General features: G+C 46.0%; 2 protein-coding genes across 2 annotated transcripts; one reads left to right on the top strand and one right to left on the bottom strand.

The window, feature by feature from the left end:
* Positions 1-498: 498 nt before the first annotated feature.
* LOC124688211 (pathogenesis-related protein 1-like) lies at positions 499-1,353 on the top strand. Its single transcript, XM_047221921.1, has 2 exons — positions 499-772; positions 860-1,353. Exons 1-2 carry the CDS (start codon positions 586-588, stop codon positions 1,123-1,125), a joined length of 453 nt encoding a protein of 150 aa, XP_047077877.1. The 5' UTR covers positions 499-585; the 3' UTR covers positions 1,126-1,353.
* An 11,233-nt stretch (positions 1,354-12,586) lies between these two features.
* LOC124690589 (amino acid transporter AVT6A-like) lies at positions 12,587-14,266 on the bottom strand. The gene is made up of 5 exons (XM_047223955.1): positions 13,870-14,266; positions 13,615-13,773; positions 13,332-13,535; positions 12,774-13,239; positions 12,587-12,698 (listed from the first exon to the last, which is right to left on the bottom strand). Exons 1-5 carry the CDS (start codon positions 14,264-14,266, stop codon positions 12,587-12,589), a joined length of 1,338 nt encoding a protein of 445 aa, XP_047079911.1.
* Positions 14,267-16,175: the final 1,909 nt, after the last annotated feature.

Raw genomic sequence — 16,175 nt, forward strand, 5'->3', positions numbered from 1 at the left:
CATATTAGAAAATCTTGAAAATAAGTAAGCTACATGGTGATGATAACACACAGGAAACACTTCGTTTGATGGAATAGTAGATGATTCCTGATTGAATACAGTAGGTTTGTGTGATATGCGAATCTATCTTGCGCCCATGATGATTAGCGCTACAACTCATGAAGCTAGGCACAGCACTGCGTATATGCAATGAGGAAAAAAAAGGAAAGGCAATACACATTAGATGCATCCTTAGTTCCTTACACATCACGCAACTAGGAAAGTGTGCCACCTATATTTGCATTGGACGCATACTTACTCATATTTTGCATTTCTTTTATCTGGACCGTCCATTCTTCTTTTTTCCTTAATTTCTTGCATTTGTTCTTTATAAATCAAACCTTTCTAGCATGTTCTTTCAGATCGATCGAACGACGGTGCCATTCAGTTTGAAAAAGAAATCTTGATGTGCTCACCAGCCCATGCTTCTTCTATTTAAAGCATCCGCTTCCTCTCTACAGGCAACCCTTCAAACATCATATCTTCTCTACGTACAATAGTCTCAGCTCACACCATCTGCACCATTTGTAGTTGATAATAATAGCAATGGCCTCTACCAACAGCTGGACCCACGAGATCGAGTCGCAGGTGGCCGCTCCGCGCATATTTTGTGCATGCGTCACCGACTGTCACACTCTGGCACCCAAACTCGCCCCACACATCATCGAGAGCGCCCACCACATTGAGGGAGATGGTGGCGTCGGCAGTATCGGGCACTACAACTGCGGCTCAGGTACATTATCACACATTTGACATACATTCATGCCACCCTGCTGTATTGCATACATGTGCAAATCATAACACTGGGTTGATTGTGCAGCTGTGCCCTTCAACGTCGTGAAGAAGAAAATCCAGTTCCTCGATGTGGACAAGTACGAATGCAAATACACCATCGAGTGTGACGGCATTGAGATGGCCACGTGGAACATCAAAATTAAGCCAACGGAAAATGGTGGGAGTGTGGTGAAGGTGGAATGCACGTACAAGTGTGTGGAAGGTAAGGACATGATGCTCAAGGCCAAGGACTCTGGCATCGATATGTTCAAGACTGTTGAGGCCTATCTCATCGCCAACCCGGATGCCTAAAACTAAGTTAGCAAAGAGGGTCATACATAATAATGGTGCTTTCTTCCCAATCAAATAAAACTGCTCCAACCTCGGTGGTATGGCAGAGCAAGCTGGGTGTGAACTTATGAAATTAAATATAAGGAAGTTGGGTGCGTACTTCAGTGTGGGTTTTTTTGAAGGTGTTGTTGCTTTCTTATGTATCTTCCTCGTGGTTCTGCACAAGAATAAAAGAAAGTATGTTAAATACATGGCACTGTTATTTGGAATCAGTAGGTTCTTTCCAGACATAAAGTTAACAAGTGTTAACAAGACTCAGAATCCATAGTCTATCAGTAATGGATGATGAGCAATACGTAGAAAATGCACCACTGATGACATGGAGCCATGTCTGTTCTACGGCTTGGCTCTTCAATTGATTCAAGCCTTAATTGATCAACAACTACTTAAAAAGGAGAACCAAAAAGAATAGTTTCCAAACCACACTTTTAAGAATGAGAAAGAATATTCAAGACCTAGAAAAACAACACAAAATCACTACCTAAGCGTAAAACTTGTTGATTGTTAAATATAGATTAAGCCATATAAATTCCCAGTTCTATATATTACTCAAGGCATGTATAACATAATTTATGTCCCTATATCATTTGACCTACGTAATAGAAGGTATATATTGCAAAAATATACATATCATTACGAACTTGTTATACTTTTTAATGGTATGACTTTGATGCTGTATGTGTAATTTAGATTATACTTATCAAATTGACGAACTAGTAATATGCGCAAGACATGTAGACCAGCGCGGAGGGAGTACACAATCAGAAATCTTGCCATATGATCACATCACTTTAGGATTTCCATCATTAGTTAATTAATCCAAAAGTGACTTAATATTTCTAGGATTCTCTGTTCTAAACTACTATATGCTACATTAATGACATGCCATAATTGCATAATTATTCACATGACTCAACTATTCCGGAGTGGTTTCAACATCAATATCGTGTACACCACGAGGACCAGCAGCGAGCACGAACTCCGTTGAGTAGGAACCTTTTGGCGCTGCTGTTGCTGTGTTTGACAAGGCCGGGGCGATCGAGCTCACTCCACAACAGCCAAATGAACAGTGTGCACCTGTGACGTGGCCACGTTACATTTCCGTCTCGCAGAAACACGGTAGCTCAGATAGAGAACTAGTTGAGGGATTATATCCCTTCACCAAGAACTAGGAATTGAATAGAGCGTTGGAGAAGTGTTTGGCAGCTGCGGCCATCTGCCCCGTCAAGCCGCCGCCATTGTTTCATTACCTCGACACGCCAGCTACGACAGTACGACGCTGGCGCCACTGGCCAGGAGAAGTTCTGGGATTCTTCTTCTTCGAATTAGGCTTTCGCCCCGCTTTATAAATAAAGCCACACACGGCCAAACCGATACAAGGTAGAGGGGGAGACCTCTTTACAAAGCAGATCAAAGATAAAAAACAGAGAATAAAAAGGAGATGTCACACCCTCCAAGGTACAACCGACACTCCTATTCATACTCCATGATCAGGTCGGCGCCTCCGTGTATCTTTAGATTTAGAGGGACCGCACCTAGTTTGCTTTGTGCAAGAGACCCGAGCCGACCGGTAGCGAGTCAAGCTCTCACAGGCGTTTGTCGAGCATAAACGGTTTTGACAGCCCGAGCCAGGAGGTCCGGTGAGAACCCGGATGTGAATAACCTGCAATTATATTTTTAAAGGGTCTGTTGCAGTCTCGGCAATAGAGAGAGCCCCTCAACCAACAGTCACATTGGCAGACGCACCGAGATAAGGGGTTGAGCTGTAGATCACCCAGCACATACATATATCTTCTCTGCTGAATATTTAAGGACGTACTTCGAAGACTCTGGCAGATCGAGGGCCACGAAGATGGCAAAGACAACATGAACTGCCGCCTTCATCAGTGTGTGCTGGCATGTGAGATCAGGGAGCCTCGATCTATCATTCGCACCATTGGATTGTGATCAATCGCCACCGAAAAAAGTTCACAACATATGGTCACGTTACATTTTCCCTCTCGTACATGGCCACCCTCATAATTAAACTTGTAGTTGTAGCGATACATGTCGCTAAGCAGATGGCTTCGGATTGATTGATGTATTATTTTGCAATTCTTTGTAAATAATAATATAAAAAGGTTATGTGTAGGCTTGTTTTACGGTACCGAAAAAATACTTTAACTCCAGAGGGAATTAATTGGGGAATCATATACTTATTGTTATAGCCTGAAGAACTAGGAGAACTTTATCTTGTGAGCGCTGCAGAAGTGTTTGGCAGCTGCGCCCATCTGCCTCGTCGGGCTGTTGCTAGCACCGTCGCCGACGGCCGGCTCGTCGTGGCCGTCGTTAGAACCAGAGCAAAAGCGCGCCAGCCAGGAAGCCAGCGCCGCCGGCCAGGAGAAGCTCTCTGATTCGTACTCCATGATCACCAATGGCAACGCACCTCCCAGAATCTTCAGAGTTGGAGAGACACTTTGTTCACTCTATGCAGGACGTGGAAACGAAGCTTAATTTGATTGACGTACTGCTGCGCCTCTTTTACAGTTGCTAGCTAGTACCCATTTTATAGAAAGATGTATTGGGGGAGAGAGATGTGTGCTGGGTTTCTTGGTGGTGAAGTAGCAACGTGCGAGATTTTCGATTGGTTTCGTTACTTTCGTAGACTGTTCTGCGTCAAGGTGAAGCGAATTAGGTGATGATAAGGAGTATGCTGAGCTGAGTGCGGCGCCAGCGCAGCTTCCTCGCTGATGCTGGGCGACCTAAAAAGAATGTTTCAGTTATCTATCTCACGACCTGAGACTTGAGAGTGAAGTTTGGAGAAAACATGTCGTTTTGCTCCCAAAGTCCAATCCTACGTATAGGAGGATGACACGCGCATATTGACTCTTCCGAGTTATGACATCCCCTATGAATGATTGTCCAAAAGCCCTCAGCAGAGAGCAAGTATAATAAGATACAGTCAGCAGACTATAATATTTAAAATAATATAATTTTGCTGAGTTGGATGAGAGAGAAGAGAAGAGAGAAGAGAAACATGCTACAGGATAATAGTCAGCTGCAGCGCGTGCTCCTATACACTTTGTGGGTTGACTACAAGTAAACTATAGATAACATCGACAGGCACGTTTGGAACCTGGGTACGCGCGTACCCAGTTTTCCAAAAAATGGAAAAACGATATTTAAAAGTTTCAAAAAAATGTGAAGTAAAATTTTGCATGTACATATTATGTTGATACTTACTCGTGTGTGTTTTCACGAAAAAATATCATTGTATGTGGCCTACACAAAAATGACAAAATGCCCTAATTACAATAGTGAATAGGAATTTGTACTATTCACAGATCCGAAAAATGCATTTTGTCATTTTTGTGTAGGCCACATACAATGGTATTTCTTCGTGAAAACGCACACGGGTAGGTATCAACATAATATGAACATGCAAAATTTTACTTCATATTTTTTTGAAACTTTTAAATAGCATTTTTTTGAATTTTTCATAACTGGGTGCGCGCGTACCCAGGTTCCGTTTGGCATTTTCGTAGATAACATGGCAAAAACTCTTCTATTATTCTTGCTCTTAACGATTGCACCAACCACCAAGTGAATGTCCTTTGCATGCTAAGTTACGCCCGCACAGCATGCGTGCGAGTGTGACGCCTTGGAAATGGGGTGGACCGTAGCCTGGCATCTTTCAGAAATTTCTTGAAGAACAAGAAGCAAGAAGCACTAAAAAGAAAACACGGCTTATGCTTGGAGCTGCCTGGAGCTTTAGCACCGGTTGTACAACCCAGACTAAAGGGTGTATTAACATCGGTTCGAGCGGTCAGGACGTCGCAGGGACCTCAGGGTTTTAGAACCAGTTCGTGCGGGACCTTTAGCACCGGTTCGTGCCACGAACCGGTCTAAAGGGTTAGCGTCAGCCGCGTGGCAGGTGCGAACCCTTAGCACCAATTCGTGCCACGAACCAGTGCTAAACGTGAGTGGTAAAAGGTGCTTCAATTTAAACAACTACCGGTAAGTACTACTAGCTAGGTCCACGCATCTCTTTGATTCTAGTTTCAATACCATTACCGTCCTTGATCATTATTTTGATTCAACTCTGTTCTCGTAAAGTGCATGACGCAAAAATGAAAATAATTTACGTGGATTCTACGTTTGCGAGTTCATTCGCCAGACGACTTGCGAGACGGGGAGAATTTTAGAACAACTTCGAGTACGTAAACAATATTCACAATTTTTATTTTATTACCGTCAATTGTGTTATGTTTCATTCATATATATATTGACCCCCTTCTTTAAATTAGATTGTACGGTTGCGGGACAGTCTTCTAGCAATCGAGCGTGTACGAGCAATTCAAAATTGGTCGGATTCCTACTTAACGAGGTCATAGAACCAACCGGAGAATTCGATCAGCACTTCGATTTTGGACAATAGGGATTGTAATAGAAATTATATTGTATATATGCATGAACGTGTACCATTACATAATATGTTGGACCAAGCACGATGAAAGAGGTCACTTCGATCTCGATATTCATAACGATGTTGTGTAATATAATGGTTTGATATATGTGTGCATCAACGTGTTTCAAATGGCGAGCCCTGTGCGTGGTAGCCGTGGCAGGAAAATTGCATCAAAATGCTGCCGCGGTAGAACCCGCAACCACGCCTAGGCTCGCCACGTGGTCACCCTTTAGCATTGGTTCGTGAATCGAACCGGTGCTAAAGGTTCTCCCGCCCGGGCTCTCGGCCGCCGCCACGTGGTACGCCTTTAGCACCGGTTCGTAACACAACCGATGCTAAAGGGGGAAGCTTTTAGTGTTGATTGCGTTGCACCGGTTGCACAACCGGTGCAAAAGGCAGTTATGAACTGGTGCAAAAGGCAGTTATGAACCGGTGCTAAAGGCCTGGTTTTCACTAGTGTCGTTTGAAAACAGTAGACGGTTTAGAGACATCGTTGACCGTGTGAAGTTAAGAAGAGTAGTTGACCAAGAGTGATTATGAGCCAAGTATGGGAAAGATTTGTCAGATTTGTTAGAATGTGACCTTGGATTCGAAATGAAGATGATCTTGCATTAGCCATGATTTATAGGAGTTAGAGGGGATATATTTACACCTTCGGGGTTTACTTGACTATTTTAGAAGGATTTTTGGTTGAATCATTTGTGAAGGTAAGATTTTTTTGTCACTGTTTTTACTGTTTTACTTCTATGTTTTGAGCATGGAAATGGGAATTTTTCACTTGTGAAGATCACAAATATCATAATAAATATTTTGTAAAACCATACATACATTCTTGTCCATTAATGAATGGTGGGACAAGCTCATTGAAGCAAAACCTAAGAAGGAGCGGCATTCCGTCACTCGTCGCCTCCTCTACATCCATTGGAACGCATGGAAAGAGAGGAACCACCGAATCTTCAATGGGAGAAGGCTCGCGTTCATTGCTTATAATGCAAATAAATTCAAGATTTCTCACCACTTCAAAATTGAAGGTTATCAATCCTGGGTGATTTCTACTTGATAAAGTACTCTATCAAAGATAGTCTATGAAGTAATTTAGTACTAAACTTTTTTACGTCATCATAACTCTTCAATATATTAATGTGTATTTTTAATCAATGCATTATTCGGTACACTATATAGAAGACAAATTTTTTGGATAGCAAACTAATTTACAACTGAAAAATGCCACTCGTTTATATCAACTTGCAATTTTCCATACATTTCCCATATTTATCGTTGTAAATATTTCTAGTCGTACACTAAAACTGTACATTGTTGCATATGTTGTTTGCATATTTTTTGGGGTGTTTAAGAAAATTATTTTTTTCATAGTGGGATTCTCCATAAATTCAACCAAATCAAAACTTTCACATTTTTCACCCAAAAATTAGGTAAATATTTCACAATTTATTTGAGCACTACATGTATTATAATGCATTTGTATGTGTCTTTTCCCAAGGAATCATAAATATATATAGAACTTGATAGAGTGATTTATTGTATATGGATATTGCAAATAAATTCAAGAGTTCTCACCACTTCAAAATTAAAAGTTCAGATATAACTAAGTGTATAGTTCTAGAGTGTATGGAGTGTCAACTAGTCGTATGTTCTCAAATCTCAATGCCGAAGTGTCAACTAGTACTCATTTGTTATCAACCTTTGTTATTGTTTCTAAGCTCATCCATTTAGAAATATCTTCCAACTTGCTAAGAATTTACATTCGCCTGCCACCACATGCAAATCTGGCCTCAACCAAGTCCAAGCCCCGACATGGTTCTTGAAGCATCTCGGCTATCTCTTACATGGGACAAACTACTAGGATTTCAGCCGCTGCCTTCGATCCCCGTAGATGCATTCCTTCCCGTCGCAACCCAGGCCCGTGACCCGTCTAGCCAGTGCTATCGTGTATACGAGTGTATACGTCACGATAATATGATAAGAGGTTATCCGATCTTCTCAGTAAGCACGGTGGTGCTGATTAACCCATGATGAACACAGCGGAGATAACACGATGAAGGGGTGGAGATAACTTGTATGACGCCGATGAAGTCTCTCGATTGATACCTGTCGCCAATGCAACAGCTCTCAACCCTGCAAGATATTCGCAACTCCACATATTTGCACACGTAGCCGTCGACCACGAAGCGATAAATTGCAACCTTCTAATTTACAATGAAATAGCAGATCACACAAAACTTTCAGTAGCAAAACACCAGATCGATGCGAATTGGTGTATAGATTCAATAGAGTTGCAAATCAATCAACTAAGAACTAGGGTTTATCTTAAACGTGGTCTAAAGCTATTATGGGGGCGTCATGGGCACTTATATAGGGGTTCAGGATGACCAGAAGTCGAGAAAATACAATAATAACCGACCCAGATCGGGATCTGGTCGAGACTGACTCGGACACGGCCGGCTGGGAGGCGGTCGATCAAGCTAGGGACCGGCCGGTCCGGTTTGGACCGGGCTGGCACCGGGCGGGGATGCCAGACTTACTGGATGGTTTGTAACATCCCAAATTTCTAATCAATGAAGAAGAAGATTTCCAAATACTCAAATTTTAGAAATAACAAAAACTTTTATTTGCATATAGGGCCATGCATAGGACTTGTGCATTATTGTGTGAACTTGCCATGATGGTTGCTTGTGTGCTTATGTGTTACAACTCAAAACCCTAAATTGATCATGAGAAGATCATCAAGCAAATCAAATAAAAAGAAAAGAAATAAAATGGAAAGTTCACAAAACCCTCACATATGGTTTATGCTATTTTTGCAAATCTTTAACCTAGACCATTTTGGCTTGCACCATTAGTTGTATTATGTTATTAAACACTTATTAACACTTTTGAAATCAAAGAAACTCAAATCAAATCAAATTTGAAATCAAATTGTGCTCACGTGCACTAATGGTCAAATCTGCCAATTTCAGTCTGATCACTACTTTGAGCCTCTGTATTTAGAGATTTTCAAACCAGACAATTCGAACTCTTTGCACCTCATCCAAGTACACATCAAGGTGAACAACTTTGGTAAGACCACCAGTACCAATTCATCCTAGATCAAAAGTTATGCTCAAGCCAAGATGAGACTTTGAAGCAAAACTAAGATCATCCCATTTTGCAAATTTTGCAATTCTTTTTATTTTTAAATACCACCATAACCAATGTGTGTTGTGGATCATCTGAAGCAAGTCCAATCCGTCCCTATCACCATTTTTCAATTTTTTATGCACAAGGCAATTGGACAAAAACTTGGGGATCCAATTCAAATTCAAACCAAATTCACTATTCTCAATAGTGCTGGCCAAACCCTACTCACCATTTGCCTCTACTATGTTCCCTGGTCCTCTCTAACCCTAACCTCTGCATAGCAACACTAGGAGGAGGGCAAGCATGGCCAAACCCTAGCCATGCCGGCCATGTTCCCATAGACATGCCTCCCCTCTTTTCTCTCCACCCTAACCCCTGCAAACATGCCCTACTGAACCCCCTCGGTCCCCTGAGCATGCCTACACTCGCCATTGGTCGAGTGGTGGACGGCAGAGGCCAGACCAACGCGCGCCCGCGACGCCCTGGCGCGACAGGAACGGCATGGCCACGCCATCGCGTGTCTGCCGGAGCGCGCCACGGCCACGCGTCGCCTCGCCACCTCGCGCCACCCCTGGCCCCTTCTCTTCACGTTGAGCCTCCTCGCCGCACCAGGAACCCGCCAGACACGCTCACAACGCTGACCCGCGCCCGCCGCCGCTGGAGACGACGACCGCATCCCGCCATTGCCGCGCAGCACTCCGCGACCACCCGACCGTGTTGGGCACCGCCTAGCCTAGCCAACGCCGCCCAGAGGACCGCCAGGACGTACTGAACAGGACGCGGCCATCGCCTAGCTCGATAGCTCGCCGGAGAGCCCGTGCCATGGTTGCCATTGCCGCAGTACCCTGCCCCTCTTCCGCGCCTATAAAAGGAGACCCCTCCTCGACCATTTCTTCACACCACCGCACCCACCTCATCTCCCTCGACCTCCTCCGCCACTAGCCCATCGACATTAGCCGATGTTGCTCGCCAATTGCAACACCACTGCCGTGCTCCACCGCAGAAGCTCGCCGTCGATTTCGGCCACCGTTGGAGACGCCGCCGGTACTAGGGAGTTCGCCGTCGTCCTATTGAAAGATTTTGAAGGTGAATGTGACTTGTGAATGATATGGTGAACTTTGATAAAACTGATGGTTGGTTTGAATGCGATACCTTTCCAATATTTGAGTACCCCCACAATACCTGATTATGGGTAGGGCTTAACTAGAAGTTTATGCATCTTAGTATGGGTTCCCTCTGAACAAGCATCATAGGTGTTATGCCGAGGCTGCAAACAGAAATTGTAAAGCACCAAAACCCTAACGAGCAGCCTATCGATCGGTAAAACTAGTCTCTTGTGGGAAAGTTTCTAGTCACGTATATCGAAAGGTTGTGTCTATGGTTGGGAACACGTAAACCGTATGCTATGTGGACTTGGAGCAACAAAAACTGAAAACTAGATGATATCAAAACACAAACCCTAGACAATCTACTAGATGAAAGGAAAAGATACGCAAAAAAAAACTACGAAAAGCAACTAAAACTCGAAATTGATGCAATCTAAGGCTATGGCAAACCCTAACCCTAATATATTTGGCTTATTCTGGATAGGAAAACACTCACAACTCAACTATGGGGTGGATTGTGGATGGCTTACCGAGGAAACACTGAAATCTGGTACCAAGATGATAAGGGGTTGCCCGATCTTCTCAGTAAGCACGGTGGTGGTGATTAACACACGATGAACACAGCGGAGATAACACGATGAGTGGATGGAGATAACTTGTATGACGCCGATGAAGTCTCTCGATTGATTCCTGTCGCCAATACAACAACTCCCAACCCTGCAAGATATTCGTAACTCCACACACTTGCGCACGTAGCCGCCGTAAATTACAACCTTCTAATTCCCAATGGAACAGCAGATCCCACAAAACTTTCAGTACAAAACACCAGATCGATGCAAATTGGTGTATAGATTCAATAGAGGTGCAAAGCAATCAACTATGAACTAGGGTTTATCTTAAACATGGTCTAAAGCTATTATGGGGGCGTCCTGGGCACTTATATAGGGGTTCAGGACGACCAGAAGTCGAGAAAATACAATAATAACCGACCTAGATCGGGATCTGGTCGATACTGACTCGGACACTGCCACCGGCCAGTCCGGTTTGGATCGGGCCAGGAACCAGGCTGGCACCGGGCGGGGGTGCCAGGCTTACTGGATGGTGCCCGGTTGGCACCGGTGTGGGAGCCGGCTGGCGCCGGGCTCATCCGGCATGGCGGCCGGTGGGACCGGGCGTGGGGCCGGGCCGGCCGGCGTGGCGGCTGGTTGCGCCGGGCGTGGGACTGGCCTGGACTGCTTCTCCTTCCTTCGTGCATGCCTCTCTCTCCTCTCTCGCGCGTCCATGGGATGTCTTCATGTCCAGCTTCATGTCCAGCTCCATGTCCAGCTGCTCCTCTCCTCCTTGTGCGATGCTTGCTCCCTCTTCATACCTGATCATACATAAGTAAAACGATTTAGACAGTATAAAGTTCTCATCGATGAAAGTACCATTTATGAGTGAATTCACCTGCTTCTTAAGTAGCTTCGCACGAACCCTTGTAATCGGTCCAATCCTAACTTCATTGAACTTAAACTTCACAGCAGTATCTTCTTCATCTTGCAATGATGAAGATAGTGATTCGGTAGGGATGTCCTCGTCATAATAAGAAATGAGTACACAACACAGGGATCTCGTAGCTAAGCTCAAACAAAAGTGTGGAGCAAGGAAACATAATGTGCCTTAGCTTAGACCACAACGCGAGTAACAACCTTTCTTGTGCCTTGCGATTTTTTTCCTTGCTAATGTTAGAAATACTAAAATGGTGTATATGGTGGATTATATGAACCGTAGGTCAGCTTGAAGGTGATCAACCATGCGTCTAGGGATTATCTATCTCCAACGGTCGTTGTAAACGGCGATATCCAAAAAGCCGACTAGTTTAGCGTGTGAGAGGCGTAAATTGATACTCCAACATATGTTGCAACCGGCGCTGTAAGATGGAGCGCGGGATAAAAACGCTATCTCGCGCACTATATCTACCGCGCCGGAAAGAGCGCGCGACACAAATCGCGCGCAGGAACAACTATCCATTTTTACAGCTTCAAAATTTAAAGCTTCTGTTAAAGGTGGATATGGCCTAACGCGCGAAATACGCGAATAAAACACGCTGTAAAGTGCTTTTACAGCGCCAAAATTTAGCGCGACTGTTGGAGATGTTCTTAGTGTGTATCATCTTCTCTCCTCACGGGGTGGATAGCCCATGCGGCATTTCAAAACTATAGAGTTATTTTTTTTTAGCTGTACAGGTTGGTATTCTGCAGCTCTACGGCATCTGTGGACTTGTTTGATGCAACTTTTGTTTCAATCCAGTCTCTATACAAAGTGTGTCCTTCTCAATTCATTCGTTCTTTTGTAATCCTACTCATGCATCGTCACGCTATCAAATAAGTCAAATCTCCGGCTGAAAGAACACCTATCTCAATGGAAATTCAACCATGCCAATTCAGAAGGTCCGCTTACGGCCTTACGCCAATTCCGAACTTCAACTGGAGGCACCTTGGATCTTGGATAGATACAGAGCAACCATCCACAAAAAGGAGTCAAAGAGCTATATATTTCGTAGTGTTGGCATCCAATCCTTACTCAATTTCTACACATGATGCAGAGCCGCGGAAATATATACACTTGAATTTATACGTGGAACTCAAGCCAGTCAGTCTCTCATCACCAGCTATACAATATACAGAGTGCCATGGTGGAGACCAACGTTCGGCGTCGGGGCTGCCATGCCACATGCCAGCATGCCACCAAATCACAAGGAGCAAGCGTCACTATACACGGCCACTCCGTTGGACACCGCCGCGATAACAATCATGAACACCGCCAGCAACTTGTCCCTCTTCTTCGCTATGCCGTGACGATCCCTGACAAGGAAATCAGACGGACAACCATTAACGTCCACGACGAAACACTTGATATCGAGAACAAGTTAAGCTTACCTGAGCACCATGGCGGCCGGGAAGATGTACGCAATGGAGACGGCGGCGGTGGCCCCGGTGAACTGGAAGGCTAACCAGATATTGGGGATGAAGTTGGCGGCGAGGAAGATGACGGCGAGGAGCGACGCCGTGAGCGCGGCGAACCTCCGGTTGTCGCACGCGAGCGGCCGCGCCGAGGGGAAGAGGAGGCCGTCCATGTTTAGGCGGAGCGCGTGGAAGACGATGGGGAAGACGAGCATGAGGTGGAGCGCGTAGCTGACCCTGACGGCGTCGTTGAAGACGGAGCCGTAGGGGATGCCGAGGTCGGAGTCGAAGTTGGCGAGCACGTCGTCCAGCGTGTCCTCGCCGAAGAGCATGAAGCCGAAGAAGCTGGTCGTGACGTACACGACGGAGCACAGCACCAGCGACGCCCGCACGATCGGCTTGATCTGGGCTGGGTCCTTGAGCTCGTTGTGAATTGGGTGCACTGAATGCAAGACAGGAACAATGTCAAATCAGGCGATGCCAATGCACGCAGAAGTGGCCAGACTGAGTTGATCAGATTCAGCTCGTATGTACCGTTGTAGTGGCAAATGTAGGCGGTGACAAGAACTGGAGCGGCCGTGAAGATCCTGAAGATGGACTCCCAATCGTGGACGTCGGGGAACAGCTTGGGCATGGGGATCTGCCCTCTCGTCAGCTTGATGACGGCGATTCCGGCGGTGATCACGACGAACACCACGGCCAGCGCGACCGACACGGCCGAAGTGTACTTCAGTGAATCTATACCGAACCAGCAAAATGTTCAGGAAAAGAAAAGGTATCTGAACTTCCTGTTACTATCTGAACCGGCCGCACGTACCGACGCGCTTGAAACATGTGAGCGGCGTGAAGACGCCGAGGGTGGTGATGGCGAGGATGGCGAAGCGACCGTTCCAGCGGTTGTGCCCGAACCACCCTTCGAACACACCGTGATGGTGGACGCCGCTCGAAGAAGGAGAAGTTCCCGACAGCACATCGCCTTGCTCGTTCATAACATCCAGGAGTCAGACCGAGCATTTCCCAATAGCTTAGATGAAGAACAAGAATATAGACCGGCGATGCTCGGCCGTGGTACCAATGATGATCATGTAGACGACCATGACGCCGACGTTGTTGACGACGACACACAACTGGAGGAAGCCCCTGCCGAGCGCCCCGAAGGCGTCGCCCATTGCCTCGCCGTAGGACGCGGCGCCCACGGCGTTGCTGAACCGCATGAGGAGCTCGATGGAGGAGTCCGTGAGCACGGCGGCGAGCACGACCAGCGTCAGGCCCGGGACGAGGCCCAGCACATTCATGGTGGCCGGGAGCGCCATGATGCCCGCGCCCACGATGGTGGTGGACAGGTTGAACACCGCGCCCGCGAAGGACGCGTCGCCGTCGCCCAGGTCCACGTCGTCATCACGCTTCCTGGTGAGGAGCGGCCTCCTCGCTTCCGTGTCTTCACCGGCGCTCGCCATCGGCATCACCATGGCGCCAGAACCCGAAGGCTCCCTCCGAGGATAATGTGGTTTGCGCGTACGGAATTCCAGCTTCGAATCTCCACGCACCCGCTGATCAATTACAACATTGCGGAACTCCTGGTTTCTTCGGAGAGTCCGGATTCCGGGACGACGTCCGGCACGCGCACCGGCCGCGCAGGCGCAGGAGATAGCGACTGAAGTCGGGGCCGAACCTTCTAACTTTGGCCGGAGGAGGAGACGATCGCCGTCTTATAATTAGAGCGCCTCGTCCCGGTTCGAAGAATTTTTTTAGAGCGCCTCCCGTTTTAGCAACCACCTGCTAATCACACGGGGCTGTACGTGACCTGATAATTCCTCACAGTCATAGTGTCCCTAGCCTGCTGGATCATACGGCGCGGCTGCATGCCAGAGTGTCCTTTCTCTCGCCGTCCGGCGCGCCGCCAACCCAAATCTTCGGCTCCGGGCGCCGCCACGCGCCCACGCCCGTGCAGTGCTTCTTTACTTGCCAACGGTACCGCCGCCGCCTGTGAGCAATCAAGCCCTTTGACATGGCAAATTTTTTTAAATTTTTATTTTTTTTTATTAATTTCACAAATATTGCACGTTTTTATGAATTTCAAAAATATTGTGGCGTCAAGTCAGCCCATCCCGACATGGACTTTTCGGGCGAGGCGGACCCCAAATATTTACATTCCATGAGCCCCGCCTAGTGATAGAATTGGTTGGGCTGGCCAAATCTGACCGAGTCTTGTCGGCCTGGCGGAACCCGACTAGACCTAGCTTGACTGATCCGCACGAAGAGCCATCTGATGTTTCGTTGGTTTACATACATGTCGCGCACACCTACGTCGAAAAGAAAATTCAAGTATATCCTTCTGTGGGTAGGGATGTCAATGGGTATCTATTACCCACTTATCCAGTGGGTAAGAACCTATTGGAAGTACGTGTATGGTACAAAGAAATATCCATGGGTATTTAAATCGTAAAATATCATACCTATTGGGTTGGGCGGGTACGGATATGTGATCATAAAACCCATACCCGTGTATCTTTATACCCATTAGATATTTCACAAGTAGGGTCTTGGTAATATTCTAACGTCACATTAGCTTGGTCAAACCTCAAGCCGGCAATGGGTCGGGTTTGGCCGGGTCGAGCTCTCCCACGCCCATGCCCGATTAACAAATGGGCAAGGGTCTGTGCCCATTACCCTGCCCATGGGTGTGAGATGTCACCCACGCCCGAACCCGACGGGTAACCCGACCCGATGGGCACCCATCGGGTCTGCACAGTCAACACAGCAAACAACAGCATTTTCAGAATTTTAAGCACTAGTGCATAATCCAGTGTTCAAATGCATACCAAATAGATATAGATAGTCTCAGAAATATATATAAGTAGCAGTCAAGGCATCAAGCAGGTTACAAACTCACAAATCAGATTACAGAAATAAATAGTGCAGTCCATCTCTGCAGACTCACAGGCTCACAAACTCACAATCACATCACAGAGGCTACAGAATGACACTAATATTCAAGTCTTGATATTCAACTATTGAAGCATGATTACACAAATGTGAACGCCTAGGAATGAAACAACACATCTTCACTTGGTCCAGAAATGTGAACGCCCAAAAATCCAACGCGAAGCAAGCAGCAAGCACCCTCACCTGGTCTTATTCTTCAGTTAAGATGGACACATCTTCATCCTAACAATTACAAGCATACAATATATATATACATGAATGAGTGTAAGAATTATGTAAAAACATGCAATGTATGAGTGTAACTGTATGACATGTTACCATTGGTTCTTCTTCATCAGCAAGAACAGACTGGAACTCGGCATAGAGAGTAGAATTGCAATCCCCTAATAAAAATTCAGAAAATGACACACATGAGTCAAGACATGGGGGCAG

The sequence above is a fragment of the Lolium rigidum genome, chromosome 2 (assembly GCF_022539505.1).
Source record: "Lolium rigidum isolate FL_2022 chromosome 2, APGP_CSIRO_Lrig_0.1, whole genome shotgun sequence".
Taxonomy (NCBI): Eukaryota; Viridiplantae; Streptophyta; class Magnoliopsida; order Poales; family Poaceae; genus Lolium; species Lolium rigidum.